Below are 21,714 nucleotides of genomic sequence, written 5' to 3' on the forward strand. Positions count from 1 at the left end.
TCTTTCTCAGGGGACAAAAAAAAGGGGGGATATCAGGCGAGAAGGAAGCGGAGCCCAGGCCGCACGGGCAGCGCGGAAGCGCAAAGCTCCTCTCCGAAGGGAGGGAGGAGAGGCACCTGGGCTGGAGCAGAGGCTCCCGGGGAGCCCCGGGAAGCCGGGGTCAAGCCCAGCGCCCGGCCCGGCTTGGCGCGGTGCTCAAGGCGCCAACAGACCGCACTGCACAGGAAATCACTGCCCCCTTCAGGCCGCGTCTGAGACGCGGCGGCCGGAGCGGAGGGGCTCCCTCAGTCCGGAAAAACTCGCAAACCCGACCTCGCGCGGCCGGCGATCGCTCCTCCAGACCCCTCCAGCAGCCCTGCAGGCGGTGTAGGTCCGCGCTGGAGCTTCAGCCAGAACCCGCGCTGCGGGCGTGAGGCGGGGGGCTTGGGATGCGAAGCCCTGGGCTCTGCCGCTCCCCTCGGAGAAGGAGGCCGAGAGGGCCAGCCCGCTGCTGCGCTCCAAGTCCGTGCTTCAAGTCTGCGCCCGGAGAAACTGCACCTGCAGCCGCAGGGCCGACAGCAGCGGCGCTGCGGGACACCCCTGCGCGTCCGCAGCGAGACCTGCTCAGGGCACTCTCTGAGCAACTAAACCGAGGGGGAGTCTCCCCATAAAATCGCTCCGGCTGCAGGCAGCGCCGGGCACATTCAGGCAGCAGCCGTTTAGAGCCGGCGGCCCCACACCTGCCCGCGCGGTGCGGGCTCCGAGCCGCCTGCGCGCACCACGCGCCCAGCCCTCCTGCGCGCTCTGGCCCCTCCGGTCCCGGAGCCCTCCGGACCTCAAAGCGCGGCCGGGCTCTCCTGGGGGCCCGCGAGCAGGCCATGGCCTCTCTAGCCCCGAGTGGCCCAGTTTCCAGTCAATGCGCCTGTTCCTCCCACCCGGCAGTCCACAGCCCCACCAGCGGGACCTGGGCAACCACTGCAGGCCTTTTAGAGGGTCCAGTCCCCACCTTCTACACTCCTTCTCCGGTCAAAGGAAACCCGTCTTCTGTCCCCCACCCCCCAACACACATGCACACACACAATCCCAGAGGAGGGAGATGCTCAGCAAATCTTGGTACCAGCTGTGCCAGCCAAGCCCGGAGAGACCCGGGGTGAGCACTGAGCACCAGCCCGCGGAGCCCTCGGCAGGCACAGGCGGCTCAATCTCAAGGGCTCTGCCCAAGGGTCGAAGCTTCCCTCGGTTCGGCACTCCCTCACCCGCCGCCCCCCCCCCCCCAGCCCCGACGGCGCGGGCGGCCGGACACTCACCTCGGTGTCGTAGAGCCGCAGGTCGAGGAAGTAGGGGCGCAGGAGCGACTCGTTGCGGATCTGCTCGATGGCCAGTTCCACGGCGGGGAGCACGCCGCGCCCGATGCTGCCCTTGGCCACCTCCTTGGTGAGCGGCATGAGGCCCATGATGGAGAGCGGCGGGCTGCTGGGCGGCGGCCGGGGGGCACCTCGCGCCCAGCCCCAGGCCCCGGGCGCCAGCGGCAGCAGCAGCGGCAGCAGCAGGAGCAGCAGCAGGCGCGCGGGCGGCGGCGGCGGCGGCGGCGGCGGCCCGGGCTGCCCGGAGCTCCGCGGGGAAGCCATGCCGCGCCGCGGGCTGCGGGCGCCGGCTCACTCGGCCCGCATGGCCTGGCCCGGCCCGCCGCCCCGCGCCAAGCTCTCCCCGCGGCGCCCGCGCAATGGCGCCGGCCCCGGCCCCGGCTCCGGCTCGGGCTCCGGCTCCTGCTCGGCTCTGAACGGCCGCGGCGGCGGCGGCAGCGGCGGCGCCCGTGACGGATCAATCACGCCGGGAAGGGGTGGGAGCGAGCGGAGTGCGGGAGGCGGGGAGCGAGAGAGCAAACGCGGAGAGGGGGGCCGGCGTCTTCGCGCGCGCCTCTCTCCGGCGCGGCCACCCCGAACCAGGCCGCCTCCGCCCGCCCCCGTGCGCGCTCTGAGCCGCTCTCCCGCCGGGAGCTGCTCGGCGGCAGCCCCTGGAGCCCGGCCGGGGGAGGGCGGGCGTCAGGAAACGCGGGAGGCGAAGGCGAGGCTGCTCGGCGGCGGCTCGGGCCGCCTCCGGGGACGAGGACGGGCCGTGCGCGCCGGGGGAGGGGGAGGCGCTGGCGCAGGGGCGGCCGCGGGGAGGGCCGCCTTCCCAGCACACGCACACACGCGCCCCCCGGCCCTCCGCCGAACGGGCTGTCGCTGTCCGCGGACCTTCGGGGACCTGAGCGCCCGGGGACAGGGGTTGGGGGACCGAGCCCTGCGTGCTGCCACACGCAGTGGCCGCCGCCGCTCCGCCGAGCGCTTCCTGCACGGTGGTTTGGGACTGCTGCTCGGAGGTCTGGCTGGGAAGGTCTGCGCTGCGAGCGCGCCACGGAGGCGTCCTAGAGGCACCTGCAGCCTTATGCTTTTCTATTCTGCGCGGGTGTCCGCGGAGGCCCTAACCGAGCCCGAAGGGGCGGCCAAAGATGCCGCCGGCACTCTAACATCCTTTGGTGCTAGGGTGTCCAGAGCTCAGGGCCTTGACTGAGAGCCCTCCGAATTCCCCACCAGACTGAGAAGCCGTCCTCTGCCAACCTCAGAAGAGATTAGGGTCCTCACCTTGCGCCCCCTCCAGGCATTTGACCTCCCCGCGTCCCCACTCCCAGAGGGCTCCGCCCTAGAATTTTCCCTCTAGGTGGGAGCACTACTCAGAGCAGATCCCTGCTTCCCTTGACTTGGCCCTCTCTTGGCCGGGTCGCGCAGGCCGCACTGGCTAACCTTAGGCAAAGCAGTCCTGTGATCTGACCTAGCCCCTCCACGCTTGAAGAATAGAAATTGTGGGTCATTAAAATATAAAATCCCAAGGGGTGATTAATGAGAGGAGACAGTAGGACATCAAATGAGAAAACATCCTTGTGCTTGAGCCAACCATTGTGGGCCATATCCACGACCTTGCAACAAGGTTGGAAGTTTAACCTTCACTGAGCATTTACTACCTGCCTTATAATGTATCCTCACAACAGCCCAGTGAACGAAGTCCTGTGTTTATCATCCTCGATTTACAGGTGAATACACTGAGGCTCAGGGAGGTTCCACAGCTTGTCCAAGTACACAGAGCTACCAGGGTAGGACTGGAACCCAGAGCCAGCAGGAGCTCTGTACATAGTGCAGTGGGAGCCAGGATGGGGGACAACCTCCGCTATGGGAGGGGCACTGCCCTGACTTTCAATTGTTCAGAACCTCGGTTCCCTCAGGTATGTGGTGAAGGAGTTGGACCAGATGAAGTCCACAGACTTGCTCTTCTGGAGTGAGGTAGGGGCAGCCCTGAATCACAGGCTAGTTAATCAGGAAGCATGAGGACAGAGAGGGGAGGTTGTGCCCAATCCTGGAGAGTACCTTGGACAGCTCTGGGGAGCCCAGGCCAAGTACTCCCTGTCCCAACTCCTCTTTCTAGGCTTCTGCACACATCACTCCTGAGCTTCACTTAGCCAAAGGACAGAGCTTTGCATGGACAGAGCTCACCTGAGCATCTCCACGAACAAGACCAAAAACGGTCCAGAGGGCAAGGTAATCTCTCTTAGCTGGTGTTCACTTGACATCACAGCTGTCCTCTAGCCATCGGCTTCTGGCATCGGCCCTTCCTCAACTTCTCAGTTCAGGTTTCTCAATGAGCATTTTCACTTTTTTTTCCTTTTTTTCCCTTAGTCATTTGTGCTTTCCTTGTAAGCTGTGCCAATATGGAGTATCCACAGACACCTACATCTGGGAATAAGTTGAAAGCTAGGATAACTTTGATTGACATTTTCTAAGTGGTTGAAGGCCTTGCCTGACCCCTGCCTTTCAGCCCCTCTGTCTCCACTTATGGGATGACCTGGCCCCAAGATATGTGGCCTGGGACTGGCCCTGACCCGAAGAGCACCAGCCTCACTCTCCGTCAGCCTGGATCCAGGCCAGGCTCTCAGCTCATGCCCACTTCTGATGCCTGGGCATCCCTCTGGTTCCCAGATCCTACCCTGGCTTGTGTTCCAGTTTGGATAACTGGACTCCTGGCATGCTTCCTAGGTCTGAGTTCCTGCCTTGGTCACCAGCCTCGAGTCCATATTCCCCTACAGCTGGAGTCCAGCCTCTTGCTTTAAAATAATCATTCATTCCTTCAACAAATGTTTTGCAGCATCTACTGTGTGCTGGGCAGTGTCCTAGGAGCTGAGGAGGCAGGAATAAACAAGCCAAACTAAAATCCCTGCTCTCATAAAATTTACATTCTAGTGGAGAGAAAGAGAAACAATAAACAAATAGTAATAAGAAGATATCTTAGTATGACAGCTTTTGAAAAGTGCTATGGAAAACAAACAAAGCAGGAAAGAGGGTTGACTCTGATAGGGTGGGGCTGCAATTTGAAATGGGGGGGTCAGAGAAGGACACATGGAGGTGATTTTTCAGCAAAGACCTAAAGGAGGCGAGCAAGCAAGACATGCAGATAGTGTCCCAGGTGGAGGAACAGCAAGGGCAGAGGCTCTGAGACAGGAGTGTGCCTGACATGTTCAAGGAACAGTCAGGAAGCTGGTGTGGCTGGAGCAAAGTGAGCAAGGGGAAAAGTGGTAGTATCCAAGGTCAAAGGCAGGCGGGATCAAGTAGGACTGACTGCACCTGACAAAGTGGAGAACAACTGGAGGTTACTGAGTGGAGCAGTGACATGATCTGACATATTTGAACAGGATCAAAAGGGGGAAGCAGAGAAACCAGCTAGGAGACTGTTATGATAAGCTGCATTTGGTGGCAGGAACCAGGGTGCAGAGGAGGTGATGAGAAGTGGCTAGATTAATAACTGTTCTTCTCATTATTAATGGGAATAATATGCATCAGCAGATGCCAAGTCCCAGGACCATAGTAAACACTGATTTATAGGCTCATCTACCTTACAAGGGACATAGTAGAGACTTAAGAAAGCATCATGCTCAGGGTCACGCACCTAGAAAATCATAAAACATGCATGTCAGTCCAGGTCTGTATGGCTTAAATTCTCATCTTCCCCAAATCCTGCCTCCTTAGCAATCCTTTCTCCCATGCCCTTTCCCTGCACACAAGAACCAGAAGCCAGTCTCCAAACCCTGGCTTAGAGGTTGGGGCTGCTTTGAAAGATGATGCCAAGTCCCTACCTGAGGATTTTTGGGGCTCCATGATCCATCTAGCTTGCCTTTGAGCAAGATCCCAAAACCAGGCACCCCCCCTCTTGCTATCTATCCTTTTTTCAGGCTGGGCTGGACACCCCTCGCTACCCTGGTGCCAGAGGCTGGGATCTGCCCTCCTGCAGCTGCCTCCTCCCAGGAACTGGCTCCAGTTTCCAATACCCTGTTCCCAGTCTGACCTGCCATCCGTGTCTGCCTCTGTTCTTACTCCAGCAACAGGGAAGTCTTCTCTTACTTTTTTCTTTTTTTAAAAAAAAAAAAAAGCACAAAACCCCCAAAATTTAAAAAACCCATAAGCCATCTTACAAATATCTCCCATGTATTTCTTCTCTTTCCCCCATGTATTTCTTATTCCTGTTTACATTGAAATGTTTCTTTCAACCAAGTAGCTCAGCTGTTTTTTTAAGTACATTGTTTGTCTTCAATTCTTTTTTTTAAATAGGTAAGTTATGAATGATGGCTCCAAAAAAGATTAGCTGAATGAATCTAAGTTGCTTTTCCCTTTTCACAAGGCATGTTTTTAAACCATAAAATTGGGTTTCAGGCATCAATGTGGTCTGGTGACACAGTTCGAGTAATAATAATAGCTACCATTTATTAAACACCTACCTACTCTGTGCCAGACACCTTGGTATGCATCATCTTAATCTTCACAACTGCCAGAAAAATAGGTGTTAGGATCCCAGTTTTGCAAATTACAAGACTGAAGTCCAGACGGATTAACTAACATGCCTAATGATACTTGGCAGAGACAGTGACGGGGCCCAAATCCAGTCTGTTTGACCCCAAACTCCTGCATATTTCTCTATTCCACATGTCTCTCCTGGAAGATACCTTTATATGACTGAGGAGTTAATAGTCTTAAAGAACTAAAGAATGCTCCCGAGGATCGACACCAGAAAAATGTAAAATGGGGACGCCTGGGTGGCTCAGTCGGTTAAGCAGCTGCCTTCAGCCCGGGTCATGATCCCAGGGTCCTGGGATCAAGTCCCACATCGGGCAGGGAGCCTGCTTCTCCCTCTCTCTCCCTCTGCTTGTGCTCTCTCTGTCAAATAAATAAAATCTTTAAATTAAAAAAAAAAGGAAAATGTAAAATGACTTGGCCAGAGTCCCTCACCAAATGAGAGATGAAGCTGGCCTTCCTCCTGAGTTATTGGAGGAGAGCCTCTGGCCTGGAGAGAGTCTATGACTGAACCCTTCAGGAGTCAATGCCGAGCCTGGGGTAGACCAGAAGAGCCTGGAGCGTCTCCTTCCACCCGTGCTCTTTGTCGGTTTGAGAACAGTGGAAGGATGGGGGAGTCACCTTGCTCGGTGCCGGCTGGACAAGCCCTGGGCAGACACAGGCAGGCAATTTAGCTTAAACCCGAGTGGTCTCCAGAAGGACACATACCGGCAAGGGTGCCAAGACCCCCTCTCGTTTACAGGTTTCACAAACAAGAAGATGCTTTAGGAAGGGGCACAGTTTAGGAACAGAACCTTGGACAGACGGCAAAATCTCTGGTCCAACCCCTCACCAAACCGTAGGAAGCAGGCGGTCCTGGACTCAAAGTCTGGCTCACCAGTTATTAGTGACTCAATTCTGGGGGAGTCACTTACTCTCCTGACCTTCAGTTTCCTCACCTGTAAAGTGGGAATAAACAATTCCTCTTTCATAGCAAGTGTATCGTGAGGATTAAATAATTACAACAGCTAGTGTATTTCGAGTACTCACATGTGCCAGGCGCTGTTCCAAGCAATTTTCACATCATTAACTCCCTTGGTAAGTAAAATAATGCATATATGCATATAAAGCACTTAGCGCAGTACTAAGCTCTTATTAGGCATGCGACTAATAATAATAGTAGTAATAATACCACCAGAAATGTTAAGATCAGTGCCTCCTGAGGCTCCCACTCCATTATTTGGTCGATGGGGGTTTTGTGCATGATTTCTGAGGCTCCACCAAAGTCAGCCTTCCTGTTGCATCCACTCTGGATCCCAATCTGCCACCGGGGTCCGTGGTGCTCTCCCTCACCTGTGGTGCCCTTCACCAAGGACAGCTCACAAACAACGCCACATTCCACCCCCAACTAAGTCACCTCTTCCTCAGGAGAAATGTGCCCAGGTTCCTCAACTTTCCCTGGCCAGTAGTCTGCTCCTGGCTTTCTTCAAGGGTGATGTCCAGAACTGACCACAAGCCCTCCATACAGATGAAGAGGCACGTGGAACAGCAGGCCCACCCCTCTGTGCTCAGGCCGCCGGGTGCTGTGCTGGCAGTCCCGGGTACCTGCATTTGGTGGCAGCCACATCACCCTGTGGCTCATAGAAAGCTTGTGGCTCTCCGAGAGCCCTAGGTTTGCTTTCTGTGGACTTGTTGCTGTTTCAAGGGAGCAGCGAGCCAGGTCTCTCTGATCCTATTTACCAGCAGTGTAATTCAGGCATCCAGGAACAGGGCTGAAACATTTCACCCGTGATTACATCCCCATGTTCCAGCCTACTGAGGGCATCTTGCATCATGGGTCTCTTTTCTAGCATATTCGCCATCTCCTCAGTTGGTGCCATTGCTATTGGACAATCTCATTTGCTTTCCTAAGCTAAAGCATCGGTCCAAGTGTGAAATAGGAGAGTGTCAAAGAGCTTTGGGACTGCCCACGCTAGCGGCCATCTGCCCCCTCTGGTCTTGTGACCAGACCCACTGAAGGTTCCCCCAACCTCTGCTTTCCGCAGCCCATGTTTGTCCAGCTTGCGTGCCAAAATGTCAAGAGAATTCTTGCTACAGCTCTTACTGAAGCCCCCGTGCACTCCGTCTCCTTAATTTCTCTGACCTGCCAGAGTAGTAACCACACATACAGGGGAGTGCGGCGGGCTGGTTCTTGGTGAACCCACATCCACTCCTAGGCACCATCCCTCTCTTCTCTGCAATCACACAGTATTTGTAAAATCAGTACTTCTCGAATGCCGCTGAGGGTCAACAGCCAAATCCCATATGGCTGACCTCGCCCTTTTAGCCTCTCGGGACACCCAAACACTGCTGTGTCCCCCGCCTCCTGGCCCTTCCATTCACTCATCTCCCAAAGATCCTTAGAGGCTCTGCTTGGATATCATCCGCGGTTTCCCGCCCTGCCCCCACAGGTACCTCATGGACCTGGAGACGTGGGCTGATTGAATGCATCCTCATCTCTCCTTCCCTCGTAATTATGCTCACCTCTCTATTTCTGTTTGCTGGTCATTCTCCACCAAAATGTCCAGTGTGCCTCTGTCACAGGCCTGGAGGTGAAAAAGCTGCATTCTTTATCCACCTATGCTTGCTCCAAGTGCACTGTATGAAGCCTCTGGAGTGGTCTGTGACTCATTCTGGCATTGAGTGCCTGTGTGTTCCAGCAGATGCCTCCATTTTAGACCCCTGCTCCCAGTGTCTCTCTGTGTCCCTAATTTGGGGGGGCAAGGGAGCTAATTGTATTGAACCATAACATACATACAGAAAAGTGTGCAAATGTTAATGCACAGCTCAACTAATTTTCATAAAGTGAATACACCCCCGTAAACAGCACCAAGAGCCAGAACATGACCAGCATCCGAAAGCCCCCATGGGGTCCCTGCCAGTCATTACCTTCCCTCGGGGTAACCAGCATCCTTACCGTTAACACTATGGATCAGTTTTTGCCTTTTCTTGGTCCTGATGTAAATAGAATCACCGTCTGTCCTCTTTTGTGTCTGGCTTCTCTCACTCTACGTAGTTAGTGAGATTCATCCATATTGTTATATGTGACTGTAGATCTTTTATTCTCATAGTCTTGTGCTTGCCTTAGCCTTTTACAATCCAACTTCATCCCAGGGGATCCATGTGCAGCCCCTTGGTTTTCTCTCTACCCGCCCCCAAGTGGGCTGGTTGTGAGTCTCGCCTGCATCCCCACCTCTGGTCTCACCCTTTGATCTACCCTTCATTTACCCTGCCAGATGAGCCTCTCCAGAGTTTGGCTCCAATCATGTCCTCCCAGCTCAAAACATTCTATGGCTCCCTGTTGTCTTATGGGGCACTAACTCCCAAGACTGGGGTTCCAGGCTCCTGACAATGTGGTTTCAGGGGTTCCAGCTTCACAACCAGCGGTACCGCCCCACTCCCACCTTCCGTAGCTGAACTACTCAGCATGTATTAGTGGGTCCGTCACCATGTCTGCCCTTTTCGGCCTCCAGACCTTTGTTCATGCTATTCCTTCAACCTGGAATGTCTTTCCCAATCTTCCTCCCATTGGCGAAATCCTGCACAACCCAGATCAAATGTCATGTCCCTGTGAGGCCTCCCCTAGTCACCCCACAGAAGTAATGGATTCCTTCTCTCAGCTCCCATGGTGAGGCTCGGCTCCTGCTGAGACATACCACTTATCACTTCTTTAAAAGTTAATTACCACATTTCACCCATTCTGAGACACATATTTGTATTCATCTCCAGGATCGGGATGCACCTTGCCCTTGATGGCGTCTTATAATTCACAGTATTTTTTTTACCTTTCTTGGTGATACATAAAATAATGGTGTCTTCGATTCGATGAAATACAGTTTTTCATTTTCTTTTTGTCTCAGCATATTCTAGAAAGACTCTCTGACACCACACTGCATTGTATAGTTAGTCCACATCTCTGGGTCCTTTTCCACGTGTGAGACCATAGTCAGCCACAAAGCACGCAATATGGGTTTGTTGAATGAATAGGTGTGCATTATTCATCGTGTTTCTACCATGGGGAGAGGGGGTAGCATGGGGACGGCCTCTCAGTGTGGCTCTTCATGAGGTTCCTCCCAAAGGGCAGAGGATCACTCTTTCCTTCCAGGGTGCTGAGGGCCAGGTGACAGTGGGGGCGTCTCACTTCCCTGGGTCTGGCACAGCTTCGGGGGAGGAGGGAAAGCTACACTGGATTAATAGAATGCCAAATCCTTGATCAGCAAACCAAGCTTCAATTATAATACACTTCCTATCGGGTAAATATGATTTGCTTTTCAAGGATCTTATTTATGGCCTGGTTTTCAGGAGCACACTGAGACAGGAAGCTGTACATCCTATCCCGCCAATCTTATTCCAAGCTTTAAATAACAACAGTGAGTCTTTTCATTCGCTTTTTCCTAATGAAATCAGTTATTCCCTCTGCCCCACCCCCCAACCCAGCTCCATATTCTATTACATAACAAAGGACACAGATAGGCTGGCGTCTGACTTTGGCGATATTTTAGCTACTCTTTGCCCTTTCCTTAATATTCCAGCCGTTCAAATTCCATAGGTGATTTTAATAAAATCCAGCATGTTCTATTGTTTTCCAGGTGCTTCTAAAATTTGGAAATACAGCGTACATTGTCAGATGCTTTGGGATGATCCACTTTGTGGATTAATGATACTGTATCCTCCCAATAGTCTGCCATACACGAGTAGGTGTAAGATCTTCTGACTTCAGATGGATCTGTGTCTATGTTTAAAGGATTGGTTTAGAAGGAACTCTGCTCCTGTGTTCACCAGGGACCCTGAACAGGATAACAACTTCATATGATTTGCTCCAGTTTTTGGTCAGTTTGATGAAGAATTCATTCTATGTATCAGGTGTTGCTTTCTGTTTGTTTTCCTGGGTATTTCAAGGGCATGGAGATTGCTAGGCCGATGAGCATGATAAAGTTCAACTGCATGGCCATCTGGACTTCCTTTGGGGAGTTTTTTTGATTGATATTTTTATTTTGTCAGGATCGTGGAAAGCACTTAATTCTTTTATACAATGTTCATTATCTTTTAGCAAATTAGATGCCTCTGGGGCTTTTCTAAATTCCATCTTCTCCTTTAAAAGATAGATACAATCACTTGCAATGTGAAAACAACAAATAAAAAGTTTCTTGCTGTCAAGAACAGTGACCTCTGGCTAATAGGACCAGGAGTGAGAGGTAATGGAAGGGTAAAAACAGATTTATTTTTCACCTTCTATCCTCCTGTACTGTTTGATTTTTTTTTTTTTTACTATGAGCATGTATCTCTTTTATTAAAGAAAAAAAAAAGCTTCCTGTATCATTTTGCTGTTTTATTATTGCTTTTGGTTCTATTTTTCTCCCTCTTATATTTTCATTTTGAGACATTCAGCCAGAGGATGACTCAGTTCATTAAAAAAAATCCAACAACAACAAAAAGATTGGGGAAAAAAAAACCCACTACATTTGGCTTCTATTGTTTACTATTGCTTTTCCTTTTCAATTTTCTGTTTATCTATGCTTCCATTTTTTTCAATATTAGATTTAATCTTATAATAGAAACAAAATAAAACCCTTAAGTCTCTAAAAAATAAACTTGTTGGGGGGAGTAAGGGACCCTTTAGAAAATCTGGGGGAGAATCTGGAGAGGCCCTCTGCAGAGGAGGAAGGTATAGACACACAGCCTCAGGGGTTCCCCCCGAATATCTATCTATTCAGTATAATCTAGTGTGCAATGTCCTTTGTTTATATTATCTCATTAAATGATCTCATTAATAATTCTGTAAGGCATTCTCATGCCCATTTTACAGAGATAAAATGGAGTCTTAGGCTGAACGTCAAGACAGGACAGGAGAAGGGACAAACTTTGGGCTGTAATTCTGGACTTAAGAGTCCAACCGGTCTTTTCCATCACACCACAGTTTCAAGGTTAAGTGAACAGTTGATTTACCAGCTTCTCCTGTTGGTTTTGTTCCCTTTGTTAAAAGTGGGCCTGACTGGGGCACCTGGGTGGCTCAGTTGGTTAAGTGTCAGACTCCTGCATTTGGCTCAGGTCATGATCTCAGGGTTGTCAGGCTCACGCTTAGCACAGCAGAGTCCGCTTGAGATTCTTTCCCTCCTCCCTCTGCCCTCCTCCTCTGCTCCTCCCCCCGCTCGTGAATAATATAAAAATAAATAAAATAAAATATTTTATTTCTTTCTCTAAAATAGAAATAAATAAAATCTAAAAAAAAAAAAAGTGGGTACCTGATGCCTCATTGTTTTCTTTGCCATTTCTTTTAGCAAGATCCCCTGTGGCTTGCATGTTCTTCTCTGGACGTTATCTTATGCTGGTATGAGTCTCCAAGGCGGTCGTTTGATTTGTTGTCTCTTTGGAGGTCCTCAAAAGACATCCCAGAAGGGTCATAAGACCTGGAGTTCAAGCTTTCTCACTTCAACACCCCTGGCATGTAACAACACAAGCCCTAAGAGCAAGGAAGGGAGGGGACGGTGCAGGGAGGAGAGACAGAGGGAACCCAAGGATACATGGGGACTGCATTTTGTTCCCAGGATGCTGGCATGTGGGAAGCTCCTTAGCCTCAGCTTCCTTTTTTAAAAATAGGATGAATGAGGATTCATGGGCAATTTTAACTACTGCATGTTGGGCTTCTACCATGTGCCTCACTCTGTGTTTGGCACTTTATAACTAGAAAAGGGCGGAGCTGGGATTCTAATCTGGGTCTGGAGGCCTCCAGGGCCTCTGCCCTATTACCCTATGCTCTACTACTCCCACTATGATACCCTAATAGGCCCACTCTCCCCAAGTGACTGGCAGAAAGATCAAGGGGATGTGAAAGGAGATGCCACACCCTTCCAAATATCTCTTTTCTCTCTTTTTCTGAAATTTATTTCTTGCCAAAGTCTACATTTTTAATGTTCATGAAAGTGATATTATGATCAATGAAAAATTAATGTTCTGTGTCTATTCTTAGGCATTTATTTGTCTCCCAATCCACAATGATAACATGAACTGACTTTGGGAGAAATATTCATTTGGGGTTCATCTCCTCCCTACCCCACATAACCAGAGTGTTACTAGGGCTTGCTGTTATGTTACAGTATCTCTGCATATGTGTATTTGGGGGGGATTTAGCCAAGACAGAGAGCAGGACTAGCGTCCCTCACTGTGGTGATCTGATCTGCTTCAGCACTAGCTACTTCCAGTCCCCGACAAGCCAACTATCCCAACTCTGTGCCTCTGTGCACATGAAACCCTCCACTGGGAAAGCTTTTCTCTCCAGCTCTAAACTGCACCTGGTTTTCAGGCCCCACATTAAATTCCACCTCCTCCATAAAGTCTTCCCTGGTTGTCCCTCCAAGGGGACGAGCCCTCTGCCTTCTGCACGCTCAGCCCTCGTCCCTCACCTCCTGCTGGGCACCGAGCAGGTCCAACCTGGCACTCTCCCTGCCGGTGCTCAAGACTGCCTCTCCCACCAGGCTGCGGCCATCTTTTTCTGCCTCCTCCTTAGCCCTGCCCAGGGCCTGGCAGGTCCTTGGAGAGCATCTGTTGAAACGCACTCGTGACGCCCAAGACTCGGCTTCACTTTCTATCATTTCTCCTGTTGCCCTGCTCAGCTCTCCCAGTCCTCCCGGTCAGATTCATTGTCACTCCGTCTGGCCCTCCATGTACCCTGTCCTCGCTCTTTTTCTCACTATGCACTTGACAGAAGTGCTTGTTGTGTTACTGACAGAACAACCCACTCCAAGACTCTGTGGCTCAGAATAGCAAGCATGTTGCTTATGACTAGCATCTGAGCTGGGCTCAGCTGGGCAGTTCTGCCGGTCCTGCTGGTGGTCACTCGTGGGGCTGCATTCAGTTGGCAGGCTGGCCGGAGGCTGGGCTCAGCTGAGGAGGCTGGCACATTTGGGATTCTCTGTCTCTCCAGTTCATCTTGGAGCCTCTCCCTGTCCACATGGCCTCTGTACACGCTCTCTCTGCATGAGGTCTCTCCAGCAGGGCAGCCAGCTTCTGTGTGTCCGTGAAGGGCGCTGAGAGCACAGAAGCAGAAACCCCCAGCTTTCTTAAGGTTTAGGCCCAGAACAGGGACAATGTCACCTCCATCACGTTCCATAGGAAAACAAGTCACAGACCTAGCCCAGATTCAAGGGGAGAGGACCTCAGCATACCGCGGCCCCTGCACTCCACACAGCAGGGCTGTTTGACTCTGGGTCCGTCCCGCTCCCACGAGTGCACCCCCTGAGGGCAGTGCCCGACACAGAGTGGAGAACTCAGTAGGAAACAGGAGCAAATTCCCCAGAAGGGGTCGGGAAACCTGGCCTCCAGATGAGCTTTGCCGCAGCGTGACCTTGGGCATCCCTGGCCCCCTCTGGGCCTGTTTGCCGAGCCATAAGCATGAGAGGCTGAACCGATTAAGATCTCTCGGGCAGAGCTGACATTCCGTGATTCCGGCGGGCACAGCACTGACCACGGGCCCGTGCCCCAGCCACGGGCCACTCCAGCTGCCCCCCAGATAGGCCGTGTTTAGGCCTCTGCTCGTTTTCACACGTTATTCTCTCTGCCTGTATGATCCTATTCTTGTGGCGCTCACCTTTTCAAGGCATACTGTACATGTTTCACCCTCATTTGCAGAGGTCACATTAACCACCTCCCTGGCTTAAGGCACACTCATCATTCATTCCATGCAGCGCCCTTCTCCTGCTTGGTTTTTCCCTTCATCCCTGACCCCCACTCTTCCCCCAGCCCCCAACATGGTCACTCCTCCAATGTGCTTACATGTCACATGTTACTCATCCTCATACAATATCCGTTCCTCTGGCTATGGGTGGCCATGCCCCCCCCCCGGCCCTTCCATTTTCCCAACACACTGTAGACGTTCTTGGACATCTGTCCTTGTGCACCTGCAGGAGAGTCACTCTAAGCTGCACACCTAGGATTTGGGCCTGCCTGGATTCTAGGGATGGGAATCAGACTAACGAGGAAACAGAAACTGCTTGAGTGTGTATGACACGGGGACTTGCATGCGGGGAACTGGTTACTCGGGGAATGAAAGGGCTGAGAAGCTATGTGGGGGGGGGGAGGCAGTGGGGCACTCAGAAGTTAGCAACAGCAGGAAAGTGCTACCGGCGCGTCAGAGAGAGGTGGGCTTACCTGGCAAAGCTGGAGTCATCACTCACGTGTCCTGGCCCCTTGGAGGAGGCACAGCTGCCCCTTGCAGATGCCACCTGAGGTCAAGAGGAGGAAGAGAGATGCCCTGGCTTCTCCCTTCTTTCCATCCTCCAACTTCCTGTCAGTGCCTCCCACAGCAAGTCAGCTGACGGGAACCTGGGAAACGCACCCTGAAGGGACCAGGCCCCCACAATACAGAGCCTAGCAGGAGAGGACAAGAGACATGCACCTCAGGGACACACAGCCCGGGGCTGGCTCTGCAGCAGGGACAGACCCGACGTCACGAAAATCTGCCAGACTGCTCTCCAGATGTTTCCACGGCCCGCATCCTTCACAGCACTTAGCGTTATCCAACCTTTGAATTTTTTAAATGGATGGGTATGAAATGGAATCTTGCTGTTGCAATTTGCATTTTCCTCAATGACTGGTGAGGTTGAGCATCTCTGCATATACTTAAACTAGTTTCTACTTATGTGAAATGGCCTGTTCCCGGTTTGCAAATAGTTCTTGTATAATCTAGCTATTAACCCCTTAGGAATCCCTTATCAGATTTAGGCATTGAAAACATCTCCTCCCTATCTGTTAACTTTGTGACCTTCATCTAAAAAGAAATCTTGAGGGGCGCCTGGGTGGTTCAGCTGGTTAAGCGCCTGCCTTCTGCTCAGGTCATGATCCCAGGGTCCTGGGATCGAGTCCTGCATCGGGCTCCTTGCTCAGCGGGGAGCCTGCTTCTCCTTCTGCCTGCCATTCCCCCTGCTTGTACTCTCTCTCTCTGACAAATAAATAATTAAAATCTGTAAAAAAAAAAAAAAAAATAATAATAAATAAATCTTTAATTTTGATGTAGTCAAATCCACAATTTACCAGTGCTGTCACCTTGGGCAGGTCGTGCCCCCCCACCCCAGTTTGCTGTGCTGTAATTCTCTAAATGTACAAATGCAGAGAGAGGGGAAGAAACTTGGTTTTTTCTCCAGGTTCTCTCTCTGTGGCCCAGTTTTGAGCTGTTGCCTCAGGGAGATGTTCTCTGCTCTGTACCCAGGCTGAGTATTCATCACTAAAGAAGGCTTTGTTTTCTGGGTGTCAACTTCCCAGAAAACATACTAGACATTGTCTTCACAAACAACACCACAGTTGCAAATAGCAAGGCAGAATATGAAGGAAAGATGCGTGCAACAAAATCGGTTTCCAAACTGGGCCCCTCTCAGGAAACTGTAAGGAAAGGAAGTAAATACAAAGTTGAAAGTTGGCATTTTTCAGTTCTCACTTTTCTCAGGTGTCATATCTCAAGGAAATAGACATATCTCAAGTTCATTTTCATTTCCCTAATTTCTTTAAAGTGTTCAGAAAGTCATACATTCATAGTTGTGGCGAGACAGAAGGAGATTTGGACACACGTCAGACAGACCCCACTCCAACATGTGGCTGATCTGGGATTTCCCACAAGTCACCCCACTGCTTTGAGCTCAGTTTCTGGAAAGTGAGATTTACCATGGAAACCTTTCCAAAGAAGCTTCAGAGAGTGGAAATGAAGTGTTTGCAATTTTTATAGATTTTTTTTGAGATTTTATTTATTTATTTGTGAGAGAGAGAGAGAGCATGAGTGGGGAGAGGGCAGAGGGGCAGAGGGAGAGGGAGAAGCAGACTCCCCACTGAGCAGGGAGTCCGACGTGGGGCTTTGATTCCAGGACCCTGAGATCATGACCTGAGCCGAAGGCAGATGCTTAACCGACTGAGCCACCCAGGCGCCCCACAATTTTTTACAGATGTTTAAAACACCTACTGTGTGCTAAGCACTAAGGTTTCTTTTTCTCATTTAATTTTCATAGCCATCATAAGAAGAGAAATTTATTATCGCCATCTTACAGATGAGAAGGCTGAGAGATTCCGAGGTTTAGAGAGTTCCCAGGCTCAAAACATCTAGGATTGCTATGCCCCTGCCCTTAGAATAGAAACTGTTGGAGGGGGTCACCAAGGGGACGTGACTTCTGGTTGACCTGGGAGCTGCACCCCAGCACTAGAGGCTCCACATCCCTCCCCTGTCCTCAGAATGCAGGTTCCGCTTGCCTTCCCCGCTCCCAGAGATCTGCTCCAAGGACATAGCCTTGGGATAGTAAGGCGGCGTTAAGACCATCTGGATGTATACATGACTAAACCCAGCTAAGGCCTCTGTATACCGAGATCCACCCCTCTTGCAGCCGTCCGAGACAAGCCTTGTATCCAAGTTCCCCTATCAAACATTTGGGGTGGGAGCTTTAGCTCTTCTATTAGGTATTTCTCAAGTTCTTTTCAGAGCAAAAAGTAACTCCTGGGAAATATGAAAGCACCACAGTCCTCATTTTCCTGCCTGGGAACCAAATTACAGAGGCTGCTGCCCAGGGCTTCCCTCCCTTCCCCCAGCTCAGGCAGCCCCAGGGCTCCCCAAACCCAGCTGCTGAGGCTCAGGGGCTCCCCTGAGATGACAATGAGGTGGTTCCTACAGCTCTGAACAAGTGGAAAAGGGGTGGGAGAACCTCGGCTACCCCAAGGGACAGAAGGTGAGTGACAGCCCCGAGGAGGGCACATTCATACAACGGGATCCAGAAATAACCAGGGCCATCCCCAGGAGTGAGCCTTCCCCTTAGGCCTGTGGGGCCAGGAGATGTCCCCACTCCCCAGCCCCGACTCCACCGCCAGGAAATGATGTTGTCCCGAACCTGGAGGGTGGACACAGGATAGAGGAGCTTGAGGGCAGGACTTGGGAGTCTGAGGGTGGGCTGGGGTGACTTGGGGTAAACACAGCCATGGGCATGCACTGTCATTGCTACCCCTGGGTGCCACCCCTGGGTGCCAGCTTCGGCTAAGGGTCCTGGGGGCCACGACGGGACAGTGGCCTCAGATGCATGCTCTCCCTGAGGCTGGAGAGAGAGTATTGCCAGCCAAGCCCCATTCATAGGAAATTCCCAGGACCCAGCCAGCAAGGAGCTGAAGGGCCAGTGCTGATGTCTCTCCACTCGGGTACATGTCAGCTGTGGAACAAAGTATCAGGGTGACTCTAGGAGCAATAGGTCTTCTTTCCTTTCTTAAAAAACGATTAGCAAGTCATGGAATATCAGAACGGGGAGGAACGTCAGAGGCGGTCACGTGGAACCTGCCTCACGGTGCACCTAGGAAAACAGGCTCAGAGAGGGCAAGACCCCAGCGCCGTCTGCACAGCAGCCACCCGGGGCCTACATTCCCAGCAGAGCTCTCACCTCAAATGATTCCTAGTGGCCCCTGTGAGAAAAGTGTTCATCCCTGGAAAACCTCTGCTGAATCTGGAGCTGAAATCCCCCATGAAAGCGGGATTTTCCTCTAGAGTTTGAAAACTCAAAGGCATCACCCTCTTGTTTTTAAAATTGCATCCTGATTCATTTGGGCTCATGTGGTTTGCAGAAACCTTGTTGCTCCTAAGAAAACAACAAAGAAATGATGGCTTCCTGAGTCGAATCCCTGGGAGGTGCAGGACTCAAGAAACGTTCTGCTTTTCATCTTGCAGAGCCCGTGGGGAACCAGAGAAATCCCAAGTCTCATGTTTCCCGGAGAGCAACGTGACAATGCTGGAGCAGATACCAAAGGAGCAGAGATCCCCGGAGAGGAAAGAAGGGGACTTGAGAGTTGGGAGGCTTAGATCCAAATGCCAGTTTTGTCACCGATTTGCTGTGTGAACTTGAGCAGGCGCCATCCCATTCTGGGCCTGTTTTCTCTCTCATAATTTGGAGGAAAGGTGAGATGCTCTCTAAGCACTCTTCCAGTGTCAGCTCTGCCTGGCGTTCCGGGCCCTCCCGTCTCTGTCCCTGGACACCACCTCCAGCCTTCCCTCCGGGCTTGCAAAGCCTAGGAGGGATGGGAAAGGGTCTCCCAGCATGTTTTCTTTCCACTTAAGCTCACATTTACTAAGTGACTTGTCCGCATTTTTTTTTTTTGGAAGTGACAGCTAATGGATAAGGAGTACCTCAGGTGCTTTGTCTGGATCTGACCAGGGAAATCAGCAGGAAGACAATCTCTAGATTGCTCTGGGCTGACATTACTGCTACAGGATGATGTTAATTCTGCTGTTTACAGAAATAAGTCCAGTGTGAGTCGAGGCTTTTTGGTGTTTAAAACCAGATGGTATTTCCTGCCTTGATCAGCCTCAGAGCTTTGGTTTCCATGACAACCCTGAAGTTCCACCTACTGCAACTTCCCTGGTCTCCAAGCTTCTTCCTCTTCCACCATTGTGCCAGGGTCCCTGGAGAATAAAGCCACTAAGTAGCATGTGCACAGCACTTTACAGTTTACAACACACTCCAGTATTTATTATCTCACTTACTCCCCACCGCAGCCTCGCCAGACAGAGTTTGCTGTTCTCTCCATTTCACAGACGGGAAAACCAAGGCCTCAGAGATGAGCTGATCTGCCCTCTCAGCCCGAAGTAGTGTCAGCCGGACTCAAACCCAGGTTTTATGACTTTGAACCTCATGTGGGGTCAGCTACAGAAGGATAAATATGAATGCCCTGCCCTGCAGACCATTTACTTGCTCTGGCTTCTAAGTGGTCAATTCCATACCTATATTGGGGCTCAAGGTGTGGCATCCCTTAACAAGTTACTTGACTTCTCTGTGCCTCGTTTTCTTCATCTATGAGATGGGTAATTATAATGGTACCTGTGGATGGCGAGAGGATTAAATTAGCGTGTGTGTCAAAGAACGAGTGCTTACTGGATTTCAGTGGGCCCGAGAAGCCCGCTGAAAGCCCACTTAGTTCTACTCTAACCAGCATGTGACCTTGGGTGGGTCACTTTGCTTGTTGTCCCTGGCATCACGGTGTTCAGAGGGATGTTACGCATGATGAGGTTAATGCGCGGAAGGGTACAGGAGAGCACCCTCTCTCACACCACTTTGAGTAGCAAGGCTGTGGCTTCTAAGACAATAACATGCAAGTGTTACTACCAATCCATCACGCAGAGAGCCGTGCCCATAGTTCTCCAGTTATAAGCTGTCAAAAACTCAGGAAGCTTGGAGAGCTCACCGAGAGTATCAGCAGGAGCCCATTTGGAGGGTTTTCTCAGTTGGGAGATATCCATCAAGGAGAAGGGCTCCCTGGGCCCCCAGTCCTGGGCTCTGTATCCTGGAACCCCCATGGGGCTCTGGTGAAAGCTACACCTGATCTCGGGGCTCTCAAGAGGGGGTGGAAAAATGTAAATGTGTTACATCTTACACATCAAAATATTCTCATTGATAATGACCTGTGCATTTCTTTAAAAATAAAGATAAACTTTTTAAATAAAAAAAGTCGACGTGACCCAGGAAGGCTGGGTGATCCACGTACAAGTGGGTGACAGAATGTGGATCAAATAGAGCTATTACACAGGTCTAAAGAACACAGGCTGCACCTTGGGCTTTTTGGCCCAATGCTTTGTTCTGTGTTCTTCCTAAACAACTGCAGATTGTAAACTGAACTATGTGTGTTAAGTTCATTGCTTTGCAATAAACAAATATTTTCCATTCATTCTTGCAATTCGTCTGGCTGGGTGCATCCCAGGCCCTTGCTGCAGGTCCATAGCCCAGCTTCTCTGATAGCTAGCAGCTCGGCGGTCATTAACGTGGCAGAGCGCAACGTCCCCTGTACTGTGGCTGGTGCAGAGCTCCTTTGGCCCTGACCCCCAAGGAACGGGGAGAGAAATGAACGATTAAAAGTGGCGGATGCCCCATGAGCACTCGCCCTGTGCCAGGCGCTGTGCTGAGCTCTTGACTTGGATTCTCTCAGTTAATCCTCACCCTGCCCTGTGAGCCAGGATTTTCACCACCCCCCGGGGATCATAAGCTCCACGAAGGCAGGGACTTTGCTTTGTTCCCTTGGTGCATCACCAGGGCCTGAGACGTGGTGAAGGAGTGTGTCAGCCCTCATTCCAACAACGAGGAAACAGAGCTTTGCTTACCTGAGGAAGGCTGCCAGCACCCACAGGCCTCTTGGCCAGCCTGGGGCTCCAGGTGGCTTGGTGGGCATTCTCTCGGAGGGTCCTGACACAGACTCTTGACCACAGTCCCTGGTGAGGAGTTAGTAAAATCAATTTGCCCTGAGGTCACCTCACTGATGAAGCCAACCTACAGAAGCCGCAGCGACATGGGTATATGGCCTCCAGTTCTAGATTCTTCTTTATGGCTGAGGTTCCCCTCTATACACACACACAGCCTCCCCATTTATAAACCCTGCTCACAGGCTGGGTGACCCAGGAGCAGACTCCAAGTGGACATTAGCCCGTAGCATGTGGTTTGGAGCTGTCTTGGGAGGGACCCTCGTGGCAGGATGGGGGCAAGTGGGACTGGGCAGAGGGAGGCAGGGGTGCAGGCTGGTGGCTGCCGCGGTGGGCTAAGTGGGAGTTGATGGGGCTGGGCCCCTCGGAGGCATCGACTCAACAGCTGAAGAAGTCCTTCATCCAACGGGTGTCCATGCCAACACAGAAGGGCTTCTGAAAACACTCATCTGTGACTCAAACGGAGTGTTTCTGATTGTGATGGAAGTGGAGACAATTATTCAACTGAAAGAGCTGTGAACAAGTGAAGCGGAGGAGCTCCGAGGCCCTTGGGGAAAAGCAATGAGAGCCAGAGAAAGGGAAAGTGGCCTGGGGCGAGTGAGGTTACCTGGCACCTAGAGAAAGTTCCCGCCTTCCAAGGGGACTTGCCTT

At 51.6% G+C, this 21,714-nt stretch overlaps 1 protein-coding gene across 2 annotated transcripts in view; it reads right to left on the minus strand.

Annotated features, from left to right (window-relative positions):
- The window catches only part of GABBR2 (gamma-aminobutyric acid type B receptor subunit 2), a 341,289-nt gene extending 339,394 nt beyond the window's left edge, over positions 1 to 1,895 (minus strand). The window contains exon 1 of one of the 2 annotated variants that reach the window (XM_078061504.1): positions 1,287 to 1,895. In XM_078061504.1, the coding sequence (XP_077917630.1) occupies positions 1,287 to 1,607 (321 nt within the window). In that variant the 5' untranslated portion in view covers positions 1,608 to 1,895. The remainder of the gene's footprint in view (positions 1 to 1,286) is intronic. The other variant, XM_036074158.2, reaches the window with a different exon arrangement.
- Positions 1,896 to 21,714: the final 19,819 nt, after the last annotated feature.

The sequence above is a fragment of the Halichoerus grypus genome, chromosome 14 (genome assembly GCF_964656455.1).
Source record: "Halichoerus grypus chromosome 14, mHalGry1.hap1.1, whole genome shotgun sequence".
Taxonomy (NCBI): domain Eukaryota; kingdom Metazoa; phylum Chordata; class Mammalia; order Carnivora; family Phocidae; genus Halichoerus; species Halichoerus grypus.